This window comes from Corvus cornix, chromosome 4 (genome assembly GCF_000738735.6).
Source record: "Corvus cornix cornix isolate S_Up_H32 chromosome 4, ASM73873v5, whole genome shotgun sequence".
NCBI classification, from domain to species: Eukaryota; Metazoa; Chordata; class Aves; order Passeriformes; family Corvidae; genus Corvus; species Corvus cornix.
This window is the reverse complement of record NC_046334.1, coordinates 13,066,768-13,083,930: the sequence shown is the minus strand read 5'-3', so window position 1 is coordinate 13,083,930 and position 17,163 is coordinate 13,066,768. Positions and strand designations below refer to the sequence as shown.

The following is a 17,163-nucleotide window of genomic DNA, read 5'->3' as shown; positions in this document are numbered from 1 at the left end:
ATCTGTAAAATGTCGGCTTGAAATTCAATTTCATATCTCTCAAGCTTTCATGTAGCAAAAGACAGTTCACTTCTTAACAAAATAAATCACTTCTGTGATTGCCATGCTGACCTCTTTGAATTAGGAAAATTCAAAGTGAAAAATGTAATTATCACCCCAGAACAATCTGTATACATCTGGAGCTAATTTTAGATTCATTTCTCACATCATTTTTCATATTCTGCCAAAAATTACAGCTGCTATGTAACTTTAAAAAGACTTTGAGGTCTTTGTGACTTTATTGGTTTATTTCTACTACTCTGCAAAGAACCACCTCAGCCTGTGCAACGTGCACTGCTAAGCAATCACGGTAGCTTCAATTTGATTAGATTAGCATTAAGTGGCATTGTGACACATATGACAAATAGATGCATTAGAGCACGTCATTTATTCCTTATCCTTTCCACTTCCCAAAACCAAACAAGTGACGTACAGTACAGAGCACAACATGATTTTAAGAAAGATTAGATTACCACACCAAAAAAAAAGGGAAAGGTCAAGCACTAATTATTGATACTAGCAGCATGGAAACCAAAAACTAATTTTTTTTAAATGGTAATACCAAATTGTCAGACACACATTTAATAGTTGGATTAGTTTTTACTTTAACACATTCCTGAATGAACAGTAAAATTTGTTATATGGATTTCTTGATAGCAAAGATTCTTTTCTAATTTAAATCAGCTGCAAGTTCATATTCTAGAAGTTGTGAACAATGTTCACTTCCAGTATTGCCATATGTAAAATAACAATCTCTAAATTCCTAAAGTTCCATAAGGAATATTAAATTCCTTTCAGGGTAAAACGATACTGTATTTCCTGAGGAAGATGGAAAACTAGATGAGCCAAGTTCTGGTTACATTCATTAATAATAACTTCACTAGAAAACATAACTACTCTTCACTAGGTCATTGTAAAATCTATTAGGTGTAATCTCCAGAAGTAATTGTTCTTATTGCACTTTATTGACAATGTAGACTATCGATTTTTCACACCTTCTATGATTCTTTCATTTGTATTCATGAAATGTCTATCAGCACACTCTAAATAAATTTGGCAATATAGGCACTAAAATGAATAAATCGATGTGAAGAAACATTAATTTTGCATTATCCTTATTCGTCAGGCAAGCAAACCATAGGGGTTGTAAATGAAGGTCAAAGGTTTTGAAATGGGTCAGAACCCTTGACCTCTAGACCAATACCATTCCCATTAAAAAAGGCTATTTTAAAGTTTTAAGTAGGGGAATTTACTACCAGAAAGGTATAATTTTAAGGCACCAAAAGAAAGGCTCAATAAAAACAGTCTTCCATTTAATTACAAAAAAAAAAAAAAAAAAAAAAGAAAGAAAGAACCCCCCCAAAAAATCCAATTAATACAGCACATACAATTTTAAGAAAGTTCCTTAGGCACTGTCTCTTCTTGAACGACAGGAACAGGCAATTCTCAAGTTCTTGCATATCTAAAATCACTTTGCCCTTAGGAATGTAGAATGTCCCAAACTGATGACAACCAGGGTCGCTTTCTTAAATTTTTCTCAAATCCTTAGTACTTGTCAAATCAATTAGGAATGACAGGGTTTCAAAAGTATTTATCACTCATTTCATAACCTCTACACAAAAGGAAAAATTCTATTTATCCCAGAGGATTCAGCATGTCAAGATGCAGAAATCAATCTGTTTCTTTAATATTTTATTGATCTTATCTCATCTTACAAAAATGACAGCACAGAATTACGTAGGCACACCATCTTCAAGGTTACGTAAATGCTCAAGAGCAAGGTAACAAAACCCCACTTGAATAGACACAATTACTACCATTTTTTTAATCAAAAGGCCTTGAACATTATCTTTTTACCTATTACACATGAACTTAAAGTAAAATTTTATCTGTAATTTCCATTGTGTTCAAACAGAGCAATTTCAAACATTGTTACTTAAATCTCACCTGAGAGCAAAGGAGCATCACCAGCTCCACAACTGAACTGCTCGATTTCATGCACACAAGACCTACAAAAGGAAAAAAACAGGATACATAAACGCATGCTTAAATGGCACCAGCTATTAACACAAACTATTCTGAAGTGCAATAGATTAGAAGCATTTTGACAAACAAAAGAGCACTGAAACTTTCATGCCACTTCCATTCAATTTTGTACTTTATCAGCACAAAATAAAAGTACGTATGTGAGAGGGAAATCATAAATTCCGTGCCTACCATCTTAAAGAAGCCGCTAATACTAATTCTTACTCCTATTATTCACGGTTTCATAAACACTGGCATGTCAAAATGATCAGAAGTGTGGTTAACATATGTTATATTAATCCACTGTATCTACATTTTGCTATTTCTCGAAGGATTGGGTCATTATATATGCAGAGAAGGGAAATGGCTTTATGACCTCTGCTTTCTCCATTGCGCGTTCTCCTTTCAGCCCCCAGCTATCAATCAAGTTTCCATTTTGTTTCATGGCAGCAGACATCCCAAACACTCTTATTAGTACTTTGACCCTTAACCCCACACTAAACCTAAGCAGAAGTGCAAGCAGTAACCTATTATATATTTTCGGTTGTTTATAAACTAATTTGAGTATTATTACTTGTATTCGTATTTTGGTTTGGGTTTGTCTATAACTGGGGTTTAGGCCCAAAAATTGGTTTTGTGTGTTTATTTTTGTCCAGACAGTTCATACATGCCTAACCATTATCCTGCTTTTTCTTGCTCACCCCATTTATGAAATACTCATCTATCCATGCATATAACTATACTACAGTCAAAATACTTTGAACCAGATTATGTTTTCTCTTCAGAGAAGAAAAAATGTAACTAAAATGGGATATTTACTTCCCTAGAAAATAAATCTTTGAGAAAAACTGCATTTCTGGTTTTTCTTATTAAATGAATGAAATAAATTTGTTCACAGGGCAGCTTCCATTAAAATGTTTATCAGCTAAAAGGATGCCTACAAAAGTAGAAACCCATCTTTTTGAGTCTCACAGAAAGCAATTCATACACTTCTTCCTTCCATTTCTTCCTATCTCAAATGGTAAGCAAGCTAAATTCCTAAACTAACTTTAATTTGTGAAGTTTAATGAAGTCTCAGCTTTGATATCAGCAGTCTTCAGTAAAACACTTAGCAGTGTTTGATACTCTGTGTTTCTGACAATGTTCATATTCAGCATACAAACAGGATGATTGCCCTAATACAAGAAATGAGTAGTTTCAAAAATATTTTTAGAAGAACTTTAATTCCCTAGGAAGAAACTAGATCTGTTAGTGCAAATACAGGTCATGTGCAAGTGATCAGCTCAAGTTAAGCGACCAGGAGATTCTATCACGTCTGTACTTATCACTGGAAGCTGCAACAAGCTCTTCTTGTCACTTCTTCAACTGGACAAAACTTGAAAATTTCACTCTAAAAATCAGTTAGCAACTTATATGACATAGCCAAATTTTGAGAAACTTGAAAAACTGGTGTTGCACTGCTAAATTCAGTGTTCCAATATGCACCATTTTTTAAATTGAGGACATTAATATCTGCATTGAAGAACTGAGCGTCGATTTCAAGCCAAGTAGAAAGAAAACTTCATCATCTCAATCTCAGCCATTTCATGCCAATCTTCCACCAGGAAGAGCCATGATCACTGCTGTGCACATGAATCCTCATCTTCTAAGACGTGCCAGAGAATTCTTCTCCATACTGACAAGGTATTCCTCTTACCTGTATGACTCCCTTTCAGTTAGAAACCAAAAAGCCAGAAGCAGATTCATGTGCAAGAGACAGACCAGAATATGCTCCACTGACATAGTTCCCAAGAACCCTTCTACTACAACATCCCAGTAAAAGTGTCAAAAGTTTGTACCTAACTCTCTACACTATATACTGTACTTTGTATCAAAGTGGTGACCTGACCCTGACACCAAAATTTCTCTTAAAGCTCACAAAACACATTTTGTACACCAGCTTCTACAGGACAAATTACTGGGAGAGTTGGTAAACCAAGGAAGATGGACACAAAGAGGTAGCAGAGATGGCAAAGATGAGGAGGCAGTGACAATGACCTCAGAGGGCTAAAGACAGAAGGAACAGAAAGCAGTGAACACCAGTGGACAGCATCATTTGGGAAGGCAAGAAGAAAGCTTCTAAATAAAGAAATTTTGAGTCTTCAAGGTAAAATAAAGCACACAAACCCTCCCCCCTTTTTTTAAATGGAAACTTACTTGTACCTTCTATCAGCAACTCCTGCCCATGGCTGCCCAAAAGAGTTCGAGAAAGAAAGGGAGCAAAATCCACAAAAATCTCTCTCAGAAGTGGGGCAGCTTTTTCCAAAGCATGCTCAAGCCTGTCTGTAATACTAGTAGAGAGATACGTTTGATTAGCAACAAAAGAAGGGAGTTACTGAAATTTTGTAAAAAGGAATATAGATTTTGACAATGTTTAAGTGATATACATGTATAAGAAGGAATTAATAATCCAACACTCAGTATTTTCCCAAACCTTCCATAGTTATGAAAATCAGCAAAAGAACATTCTTAAGTTATGTGATATCAGGATATCAATTGTAATATCAATAACATGAGCCACAGCACAGCTGCTCTGATTAATTGGAGAAGTTACCTCATATTGGAGGCAGAATCCTCAGGCACTGAAGAAACTGTAGGAACAGATGGCAATTTTGAATTAGATGATCCCCTTCCTACAAGAGAAAGTAATAATAAACAAATTACATAAGAAAACATTCCAGAGATTAGAAAAACGGACCAACAACTAAAGCCTTGAGCTCGAGCTCTGAGAAAGCATGGTTTTCAAGTGTTGTGTGAGGACTAGGTGAAACCCTTTCACCTCTTTGTACCTCCAACATTTTTTTCCATAAGAATCTTATTTATTTGCATTCATAATTACCAGGTATGCCATGGCAAGCTTTTTAAATGCTACTTTGGCACAAACAGAAAGTAATTCAAGGAAGCATTGTAGTTTGTTTTGTGAAGGAAGTCAGACTAGGCTGCAGTGATCCCTTCTGGTCTTATAAGCCATGATCCTGAACAAATTTAGTAACACTGACAATCCCAGCAGTAAACACAAACAATGTCTTACACCTTTAATATTCATGTAATGTGCGAATATATATAATAATACTAATATATAATAATATAAAGCCAAACGGTAATGTTTTAAAGCCATCTGTTTTGGTTAGTGGAAGTGTTCATCTAATTTCAAGTAACTTGCACCAAACCCTTAATATTTATTCTAAAATTAAAATAACTATTTGCATCAAAATCACGCAGAAAACAATGAGTCGGTATTTTCAACAGCCTGGCTTAAATTTTTGCAACACTAGGACTCTGACAGAGGCAGATATGATAAAATTTTCCATTGCACTGCCAGTGTCATTAGCATGATGGCAGTGGTATAACCTCATTTATGAGTTATTAACTTTGCCACATCAATTATTCAAAGGTTGATAGGGAAGACTGGGTCATTTATGTATCCTACACTTAGAGAAAAAAAAAGAAGCAGTTGTGTTATGTCAAATTGACACTACATGGCTCTCATCAGCACAGGAGGAATCTGTAAATACTAAATTCTGCTGTTCAGTATATAAAGAGAAATACAACCTCCATACTGCAGTATGGATTGGTATTAGCAATGATGAACAGGGGGCAAGCAAGACAGCCAGAGACTTCACAGATATTTTCTGCCAGGATAGGAATGGTGACTCACAAATCTTACATTGCATTCCAAGCTATAGAGAGGAATGAATCTTAGCAGACAGGTTTCTGTGCATTTCCCAGGAGCATGACTGCTTCTAGTCCATCTGCAATCCTATCTCTTTCCACCCCGAGACCCTGTCCTACTCTCTTTCCTCTCACCTCGCCAGTTTCAGATTTTTATGAGGCTGGAAAGGAGGGGAGTTTAAAAAAACAAAAAAAAAAAAGGAAAAAAGCATGAAAAAAGAGATTTTAATCATTTTAGTTCTCACATCTACCTTAGCAAAGACATGACCCTTCTTAGAACTATAACTAGAGAATAATTCCTGATGGTCCCACCTACAATGGAGTTAGTTAATTCAGTTAAATGCAACCTGTCTGGAAATCAGTTGCTTAGACCTTAAAACTATCTACCAAAATGTGTCAACTGCAACTTTTCAGATATTTTCAACTTGCCTAAAGTGAAATTGATTTGGAAAGAGATGGCAAAGATAGATCCCTGAGATAGTGAATTTATTTCTCCTGTCAAATTTCAAACTTCTGCTCCAAAACTCTGCCACACAGAGCTTCCTCCAAGAAATATCAAGGGTTTCTGGTGGGTGAAGGTTTTTCTTGTTTTCTTTTGTCAGAGAAGGTGGTTTTCTCAAATCTTGTTTCAAAGGCAGCACAGAAACTAATAAAATTAACTGTAATATCAAAACCATTAAAAGTTTTGCTCTTACTTCTTTTTCTTTCTTCAGACATAGGATATCTTTGTGAATGTGATTCATTTAGGCTTTTCATAAATTCAACCTGAAGCTCTTATGCTCACTGTTGTATGGGGATGATAGAAGGAAAGTGAGTGGGCCATACAGAATGAAGGGTCAGAAAGTGGTGAACAAAGTGTTAGCTGAAAGCAAAGTGAAATGTGAACCTTCTGGGCACTGTATCCTAAATAATTTATCTAATAAAGGCTAATCAAATATATATATTCCTGAAAGTTTCAACAGTGATGGCAAGATTTTTTAAATGTTCTCAATATTTTCATGGTTAGAATTCCATTTTTTTATAACAGCTAGTTTTCCACAGTCAAACCACCAAAAATGTTTTGGGTATTCCCAAAGGAAAAGCTGTCAAATGATGTGCCGAAAATTAGAACAGAGCCTCCTGCATCGAAAAACAAAACAAATCCCACACAAGGCAACAAAGCCACATGATTCAATGGTTGGTTGTCAGATACTTAACAGCTACAATATTTTCTCCCCTTTTTTTTTTAATTAAGACTTTAAAACAACTATGTCATTTGTCATGATGAACTTTGTATTTAAATAATTTGACTAGAATACCCAGCTTTCTCCCTAAAGCCCAACATTCCTACTCTGATTTGACAAGTCCCTCTAACTTAAAAATACTCCAAAGTCCACATGCCCAGAAGTGGATTTACAGGCACACACTGCCCATAGGGGGAAACCAGCACACTGATCTGGGTAGTCCAACACAGTACCAAACTGAAATGGTACACAAAGCCTTCAAAGTAAGAAAGTTCTCTCAACACACAGGTTGTTCAAGCAGAATGTGTTGATACAGAAATGCTCACGTGCTTTTTACCACATTTAAAATCTGTCACCAGTAATCCACTACTCATTGGGTATGGGTACAAACTCAATAGTATATACAACTAAAATCCCACCCTATTAAAGCATAGATCACTTCATCAGGATAAAATAAGACTTCATAGTGCAGCATAACAGCATGAGTTTTAAAATTAAACGAGATGAAAATAATTCTGCGCAATATTTAGGCCATCAGCAAGCTAAATGAAGGAAAAATTAGGGAAAAAATAAAATCAAGGGAAACATCTGCAAGGACAATGAGAGGGCATAATAGCCATCATGAGGCTAATAAAGAAACATACTCTCAGTTGAGGATAACTTGGCTTTTTTGTTGTTTGTTTTATTTCATTGGGATGGGTTGTTTTTTGGTTTTCCGTTTTTTCAACAAAACTGGTAAAAATAGTTTGAGTGGGAGGTAAAGGAAATCACTGACAACACAGGACATGATTATTTTTTCTTCTAGAAATAAAAACAAACTGCACAAAACAGATAAGGTATAAATGTAAAACTCTATGAAATTTTAAGTAAATATCAACTTGTAAAAATAGACATAACAGAAAAAGCACTGATAATTTGAATTTAACAAAGCACAAGGCAGGCATCTATATAAACTGATATTCTTTTTGAAGATTACATAAGGATATTTATGGTCTGAATTTCTTCATGCTTATCAACACCTAAAACTACATTCCAAACTCAGATACATTTCACTAAAAGGGGTGAATCTCAGATTTGTCCCAGCTGAGAATTTCAGGCGTTTTTCAATAGGATTAGACAAAGACATTTTTGCATGCAGATTTTGTTTTGTGGAAAGTACATTTTTTTCTTTATTTAACTCAGAGGTGTCTTTTTATTATACTTTTTTTCTGCTTTTAGTGAAAATGATGAAAATACTTCAGTAGCATATTTTCATCCACAACACACATGTGGGTAAGTGCAGTAGCTACTTCAAACATGTGGAACTAAACTGACTTATCTCTTCCTTATCCTTTCACTGATAAACTGGCTCCTTCAAACTGACAGTTTTACAGACATTTGCAAGAACATAAAAGAAAATGCAAATAGACCATCTGTCTAGCACCCTTACAGTGAAACCTTATTGTTTATTCAAGGTCCCCAAGGGTCTAAACAAATAGTGTCTCGAGCAATAAAATATTGTTAAAAAACTCCTTGTGCAAGATCCTCATGCTTTTGCATGGACACTTACAAAGTGCACTTGGCAACGCACAAGCAGTACATGATGAAATACTTTGTGAGGATGGAGATGAGGTATAAAAAAAAGCCAGAGTTGAATTAAATAACCATACCTCTTAATTTTGTACAACAGACCCACCCTACATAAATGCACCAGTGGCCTTTGTGGAAGAGGTATCTAGTAAAATAATGAGCTCATTCAAAAATACTTCCGGGGCTGGAAGTGCACAATGCAAGACTACAATGAAAGGTTTTACAAGCTAATATAAGGGATCTGTTACATAAACACATCTGTAGGCTAAACCAAAACAGATTTCATGAAACAATGGTGAAAACTTCTCTTAAGAGAAGTGGCTTTAAAACAGTTTTTATACTGACACAGTATCAAGGCATTTCCAATGCATATTATCAGAATCTGAGATTTTTTTAAGTGTCGTTCTGCTTTGGTAACTAGACTTCAACTACTGTCACTGTTAAGTTGGAATTCTCTTTGAAATAATTACTATAATCCAGTGAATTGCTTGAACAACCTCTGCACTGATGGTAACACTTCATGATCATTTTTCTTACTTTAGCTTGTCTCCTGCTAATTTATTTTATTGCATGACTTCAAGTTCATTTTCACCTATGTATAAAAATCAGTGAATACCATTCATCTTTGCAAAACAAGCCAACTGTCGCAGAAAATTTACATTTTACTATGTATTGGACTAGAATTCAGGAGTCACAACTCTGTTTTTATCCACTGTTACTGCTTATCCTTGTGTTTCTTCCAAGCATTCACCTCCTTTTTCACCTCACCCTTTGACATGGCCTTGTTTATGACTTCACAATTTGGGGAACAGCTGCCCAGGGAAGGAAAAATCCTGTAACTAACTCTGTGTGGCTCAGAGGCAAAACAAGTGAAACTCAAAAGAACTTGAAGTAGGACGGGGAGAAGGCAGGCAACAGAAACTGAGTGGAACTTCTCAGTGTTTTCTACATTCAGAATGTCAGTAAGAACAAGAGACAATTCACTTCTGCTTCCCACAGACTTTTCATACTCCCTCTTCATAAAAATTGTATTTGAACAACCACTTGGAAGCTGAATAGTGAAAGCCTCAAGACTGCATTCTTTGGAGTGAAGCACTAATAAAACACATGTGAAATCCTTCGAGTACATAAACAGAGAAACTCAGAGCATCAGAGGAAACAGTGGGAGTGCAAACTGCAAAACATTTTTAAAAATTCTCACCACTTCAGAACATTGCGACTGTAATGGAAACACTTAAAAGGAAAACTAACTGACAAACAAAAATACAGGCATCCCGCTGGCATGTTCACAATAGCTCAGGCAGCTCAGCCAAGTCCTGCCTGTCCAAATATTAGTCTTGTCTTAGCAGTAGCCCTTCCTGAACACAGCATGTGTAAAATCTCTGCGTCACATCTCACATTCTGCCTGTGAGGCAACCCAAGGAAGAAACAACTCCAGAGAATTCCTCCTTCTTACATTACTACTAGCAAATAGGCTCTTTTGTTCAATACCACCCTCTGTAGTAGGCATTGAATGATTAGCTCAAGATGGGCCACCAGGTTTATCTTCTCCATTCATTTCCAAGATCCCAGCAAACCAACAACCCAAATACCAGCCATCAGCAACATACGGATGGGAAAGTTCAGACAACAAGGAGCACATTTGTGTTCAGGAAAGGCTTTTTGTGCTGTGAAATACTCTGCAGATTGTATGAGTAAAGGTGAAGAAACTTCTGCAAAAAGGCTGGAGTGTCTGAAGCCAAAAGATGTTTTCTTTTCCTTTTACCTCTTTCAAAGTATCAGAGGAACAGAGTGAGCTTGGATGGCTCTTTCCAACCTGACAATACTTTGTATTTGGTAGGCCAGGATATGTCACAATCCACGTGATATGAGCCTGGGAGCATCTTAAGCCTCAAATATCTGAGACGCTCACAACCCTTGAGCTACGTGCCAGATGCAAACCTCAGGAAAAATTATTGGGAAGGAGCCTGATGAATTCTGAGCACACACAAATGGCAATGGAGGCATCTGGAACCATACAGACTAGTATTTCCACACCTATCCTACCTTGACAAAGCAGTTCTGACATCACATCTACAGGTGGAGGATGATCACATACTATGTAACACTTACTCCCAAATTCAGTGTTTGTACACATTACTGTTAGAACACTATCACCTGCTATTTAATCCTATTTCAATGTCTGCATACCACTTTCATCCCTGTTTTGGAGTAAATCTGCTCAAGTCTTCACCATAAAGCACTATGTGTTCATATATCTTATATGCTATATATTATATATATTAAAATAAGTTATAGCTCTATATATAATTGTATGTGATATATGTTATCAGTTTTTAAAATGTATCAAACAAATGTATATAAAACTCACTTAAAAAAAAAAACCAGATGAGATTTGTTTTTAAATGTAGCAATAATGTTTAACAGCCCTCATATCAAACATGAAATAGCCCCAAGTTTATATTCACTACATAAACCCCCAATCTCAGCAGCTTTTATAAAAAAGATTTAATTTCTTTCTTAATTACAAAAGTAAACAGACTTATAACAAGTGTTAGCTGGAAAAATGAGAACAATGTATTGATTCTCTGCCGCATGAAAATAAAAGCTAGTGAAAGAATATGTGATCTGAACTCAGAGGAAAATTATATGAATTACATTCTTGTTTAATAGGAAGCTTGCTTAATGCTACTTCCATCCTCTAATAAAAAACAAATTAAGGCCTTATAGAGAATTTGATTTTAAACTTAAATGTGTGCAATTTACATGAGCAACGTTAGATGTAACCCACTCCGACTCTGCAAAATTTTTGTTTCCATGCCATTATTTTAAAGGGGAAAAAAGAAACAGTCTCATGTTTTAATCTGTTTAAAGCATGATTTCATTTATCCCTTTACTTTTTCTTTTAATTAATTATACTGCCAGTCTAAACATGTCTATTTTTAATCCTGATTAGTTTCTTTTTATGCATATCAGTTCAGATTACATGTCCAATTTTTGCCAAAACTTCCAGACAGGATGGAAGTCACACAGTTACAAACTACATTAGTATTGTTTATTGTCTGGATTTCTCATACATTCTACAGGCACAGGAGCACTAATTTTTTTCTTCCATACGTTCCTAAAAGATTGACTAAATCTGAAAATCAATGTTCATCTGTTTTGTTTTTATTAAAAGCAAGTGAATACTTACTTCAGAAGTTGTTATAATTAAGCCCACAACTAAGCTGGGTAAATCAGTTAGAAGTTAACAAATTAGCAATTATTTTAAATAATTTCTATGTAGGTGAGGTTTTATTATTTTTAAAACAAATCAGCTGCTCAGAGCCAACCTCCCCCAGAGAATTGTGACATTTCAAAATACAGCTAATTCCCCTATTTCAAATATTATTCCTACACTAATATAATGCTACCTCCTGCAGTTTTGGTGGCAAAATGGATTCTCCCTTTCACAGAGAGGAAGACCATACTATATTTCAATATGTATCAATACCATATATTTCAATATTTCTTTTCCTTTAGAATGACTGGAACAAACCCTTTCTGATTTTCCCAAGAAATGGAATGGGCAGTTGAAGATGGGAACAAATACCTTCCAGACACACGAGTACAAAAGGACATGGTAACAGACCACATTTTTTTCCCCAGTCCTTGCAGTTTAGATGTAAGTTCACAAAACCAGGAAGCAAGAAACTCAAACACTCAAACACTGGAAAAAAATACCAATAATCAGGCATAGCTTGAGATTTCCTTGATTAAGATCCAAATCACTTCTAAGTCTTGAAGTCAAACTTCATGGGCACAAAGATCCTACACAGCCTTGTGATTCAAACATGGCTAAGTAGAAAAGCATGCCTTTGACACAGCATTTAAGGTTAAACATCATTTATCTCACACAGAACAACCGGAGAGACCAAGGGTTCAAAGGAACACTTGCTTATAAACAACCTACTCAATTTTGTCCCCACTGAAAAAACTGTCCAAAGCAATTAGTTGAGCATCAACACTGAATTTGACCTCAGGCTAAAGCTATTGGAAACACAATTTCCAGTTCTACTTAGCACTAACACATATATCCTTGGCCAAACACCCCAGAATTTATAAATAAGCTTACACTTTACATTATTAATCTGTAATAAAAAATAGTCTTTAGAATACACCATAGTATACTAAATACAAGTTAATATAGCATGATGATTGCTCTATAAAAACAGTGAGAAATCTTGAAATTAAGACAAATATTGCTCAGACAGTTGAATCTGTTGCAAAATTGGGGGTTTTTTTTCTAATACAGTACTACTTTTTAAATTTTTTTTCTTTATTTTATTTGTATTCTGAGGGAATGGTGATGGAAGTAGAAGCAACAGAGAAAGTGTTGGTATTTAAGTTGTTTAATTTAACCCTTACTTACCAGGAGATTCTCCTGACAAATCTGGTTCTTGGGCTGAATCTAAAGAAGAAACCACACTGACAGCGTTTGTAGGAACACCAATAGCAGCTGTAGAGGAAATGTTTGATTTCTTCGTTGGTACAACAACACTCCTAGGTGAAGACAAAAAGTTAGTACATCATACTGTACGTGAAGGCTCACACTGCTGTGATCCTTGTTTATACATCTAGCACCTACACTTCCATGGCCTGCAGAAGTTCCTTTGCTTCCCTTCTTTTCTTTTTCATCATCTTTTGTAGGCCACCTTAACCTAAAGGACATTTCACCCCTACTGATGGTACACTTTAATATCTCATCCACTTCCACAAAACCCCTGACTAAAAGCACAAAGTTAGAAGATCACCAGGGTAAGGGTTCAGCAACTAGGCTTTTCTTTGCACCTTAGTTTGCCCAAGATTTGGCTTTAAACTTCAGGCAACTATTTACAAAAATGTTGCAGTATTCAAAATGAAAACTTCAAAGTGAATTATCAACACTGAAGGTTGCCTTGACAGTCTTCTACTACAGGTATTCTAATGCAGAACAGAAGACTGAAGAAAGATATACTATAGCTAAAAACATCCTAACACGTCTGCATGTGCATACAAATGTTCACACATCTTAAAAATACGGCTAAGAAATGAATTTAAGTATATCTTGCCAATCAAGTTTTATTTACACAACAAATCAAAACATTCCTTGGAGCTAAGAGAGAACCTCCATCTTTTATACAAGTTAAATGTCAGGCCTTATAGTCAGCATTAAAGACTACATCAGAGGAAAAGATGCAAAGTGACGAATTAGGCATGGAAATTTATCTGACGTGTTACAAAGACATGTATTTATGCTATACCAATTTCAATTAAATTGTAGCACTTCATTCCAAATACCTAAAAGGCCTTGTTAAGCATACGTTAAAGGCATTTTTAATTGCAAGTTAGCTCCATAAACATGCAAAACCCCAGCTAATGAGGTAAAGAGTACGGCTGATATATAATGTACTCCCACTGCAGCGCTTACTTTTAATTACCTGGTGTTAACCATAAGCCGAAAATCTTCAACATTCAATTTATTTAATCACATCTTTTGTTGACAGTAATATAACTACACACGGAAAGTATTCCCTTAATAGCTTTAAAATATTAATTTTCTAAATAAAGTAACTCAGAAACTTGACCTAAATTCAGGTGTGAGAACACCCAAAGAAGTTCTGTCAAATATTTCTAAAACAGACCTTCTTGGAATGGAGAAAGGAGGATTGTGTTTGACTCTCTTCTTCAGTCATAGGATGTCAAAGGATGTCACAGAAGCTAGACCACGTTACTGATTAAATCAGCCCTCCTTAATGGCCAGAGTAGGCAGGCACCATACTTGGAGGCAGTACATGTCATATCATTATAAGGGTGACTGCTAATGTTAACTAGTCACTAAAAAAATAGAAGCAACAACACCTGAGCCCCAAGTCAAGATATTGTGCCTAAACCATGAATTTTGCTCATATGTTCATGTCTGTTTCCCTGAAACATGAACAATGGACTAAGAAATAAGTCATATATTTAGAGCGTTTTCTAAATTATTGTCACATTACCAATTAATTTTGCACCACCCAGGTGTAAGAAGGAGATCTCTCATTCCAGATTTTGTGACTTTCACTGCCTGGAAATTGTTCCTACTATTCTATAACACACTTTCAAAAGCCTGGCAGGGGTTGGGAAATGAGTACAAGTTTACTGAGTACAAATGCACCCACATACAGTAAACTTTGGGACATTTCTCCAACTTTCAGAGGTCAGCACTAAAGCCCAGGTGTATTCCTTTAGAGATTTTACTTCCTTTTACTGTATAGATACCCAATTCAAGAAATACTAACCAATAATATTAAACCCAAAAATTTATAACTTCTCATTATAAATATGTGTCTATTCAGGTGGACTCTGTAAGACCTTGGTGCACGATCTGGAAAAATTTCTTTGTACACCCACTGAGTCACAGAAATAATCAACCATTTGCTGCTAACTAATACAGGCACAATTATATTGGATATGATATATTGGATATGGGAGAATGATTCATGACAAATTTTAGTGCACATGTAGATGGAAGCTGTGCACACACAGGCCGTGTATCTGTTCAAAAACATGTAATTCATGTAATTAATTTTAAATTGGAAAACATCAAATTACTTTGAGGGTAAAACCAAATCCTTTAGAAAAGCTTTCTGTTTCCAGGGCTAATAGTCAATCAGAATTCTCTCAAAACATCAAATCAGAATGGCTGTGTCCTCTGAATGCCTATGAATGTTCTGATTTTACTCTCTGACTCTACTAAGAGCCCCAGGAACTACGAAATAGGTGGTATTTTAAGTCATAAAGAACCTGCCAGAACCACACCTTAAAAAATAAAATAAGTACATGGCAGAATTTTGACTGATGTTAATATTAGAAAGTACTTATTTCAGATGACATGCTGGAAGGAGCAAGAAGGAGTTTTAGAAGAGCAGTAAGTTTTAGCACTACTAAAAGCAGCTCCTTACAGGGCAAGTGATGGCTCTGGAACTGCACGGGAGCAAGGATGCCTGGCCTGGAGCGAGGATGGCTGTGTGCAGACAGAGCTGCTACCTTAACCCTGCTCATCTTCAGCCGGCAATGAGGGCAGACAAAAGAAACCCCAGCTACAACAGCCTTCTGGCACAACACTGTATATTATCATTCCTTCCTGCAAACTCCCACTGACCTTCAGCGTGCTCAAGTGGAGCTGCACTGAGGGAGTAGTTACAGCAAGTTATCCGCTACCCAAGAAGAGGTGCATTCAAGCAAAGGAATTAAGACTTTTTTGGGTTTTTCCCCCTGGGCTGCAACAGACAGCAATAAATGCCCAGAATAGCCCCTTCTGCCTTTTCAGATCTTCTGTCTACCTCCTCACCTTCAAATCTGTACAAGTTTGGGAATACACGTGCAGCTGCTACTCTAACCTTCCATGAAGTATATAAAAAAGGAACTATATTCTAACACTTCCAATATAATTTTGAGCAGTGAAAACCTAGCATAATAGCAAACTAGATAATCTAGTATAATCTAGCAGTGGCACTCACTACAAGGAAGATACTCTGATTACCAGCACCAGGAATGTGGCACTTATTCTATTCACAGCTGCAAAGTACAGCTACTGCTTTTTTTTGTTAATTACCCAACATCATTCCTTTTGCTTTGAATCAAGGAATAAAAATGAATAACCACAGGTTTCAGACTTTGAAATACAGGAGAACAGGCTGCCTTATAAACAGGACACAGGGAAGTGCCTGCGTATTCCAGAGTCACCACACACTTCAAACAAGAGACACCAACTCTCACAAACTTCCCTGAGATATATGATCTTTATCCCACTGAAAAAGAAGTTCTAGCTTTTAGCTAAATAAGACTTCAATAAACCTACTTTTCAAATTCACCAATTAAAAGGTCCTGTTGGACCTTGGAGCCTTGAAAGAAAAGAGAAGCTTTGAACATCTCATGGTAAAGCTCAGACTACTTCTGAACAGAATTTATTTTAGATAGTGATCTGCAAAATCAACTGATATTAATCCTATTTTTGAGCCAAAATAAAATAAACAGTATTTCTGGTGAGGAAAGAAGGTCCCTTCCAAGAGCTGTGTCAATCTGATGCACACAGCCAAAAAAAGTGCTGGATATTGTTCAAAAACATGATGCAAGAAAACCCCAAATTGTGAATGTTCCTGGTCTTCTGGTCAGTTGCCGTTGCCTTCTGATGCAAAAAAATCCTTAAAGCAGTTCAAGAACCACAAACCAAAACAATCCAAGTATCCTGACATACTGACTCCCTAGATGTGCATTGATGTTGTATTGGTTATGTCATATTTATTGTCATGGATGTTTTCCCTTTCAACAGGGCAAACAACCAATGTTACAGCTGCAGGATTTGTTTTAGCAGTTTCCACTTCCAGGACTTCTTCAAAGGTATGAAAGTACAGCTCAGCAATCACATACAGATTATTCATATTTACCACATACTGGAAAGGCAAACTAAGATTTTTGAAGCATAAACATCGGTCATGTTTCTTTATTTACATTCTGAAATTCCTACATTTTTCCTTCCTTGGGTAGTAAAAATGGTATTTTCTTTGAATACTTAGGTGGAATTGCAACTTTGTTC

The 17,163-nt window shown here is 36.0% G+C and overlaps 1 protein-coding gene across 4 annotated transcripts in view; it reads right to left on the bottom strand.

Moving 5' to 3' along the window:
- Positions 1–17,163, bottom strand: part of LRBA (LPS responsive beige-like anchor protein) — a 374,344-nt gene that overhangs the window by 269,017 nt on the left and 88,164 nt on the right. For 3 of the 4 annotated variants that reach the window (XM_039551359.1, XM_039551361.1, XM_039551362.1), the window contains 4 exons: positions 12,979–13,109; positions 4,658–4,736; positions 4,261–4,394; positions 1,987–2,048 (listed from right to left, as the gene is read on the bottom strand). In XM_039551359.1, the coding sequence (XP_039407293.1) occupies positions 1,987–2,048; positions 4,261–4,394; positions 4,658–4,736; positions 12,979–13,109 (406 nt within the window). The remainder of the gene's footprint in view (positions 1–1,986; positions 2,049–4,260; positions 4,395–4,657; positions 4,737–12,978; positions 13,110–17,163) is intronic. The other variant, XM_039551360.1, reaches the window with a different exon arrangement.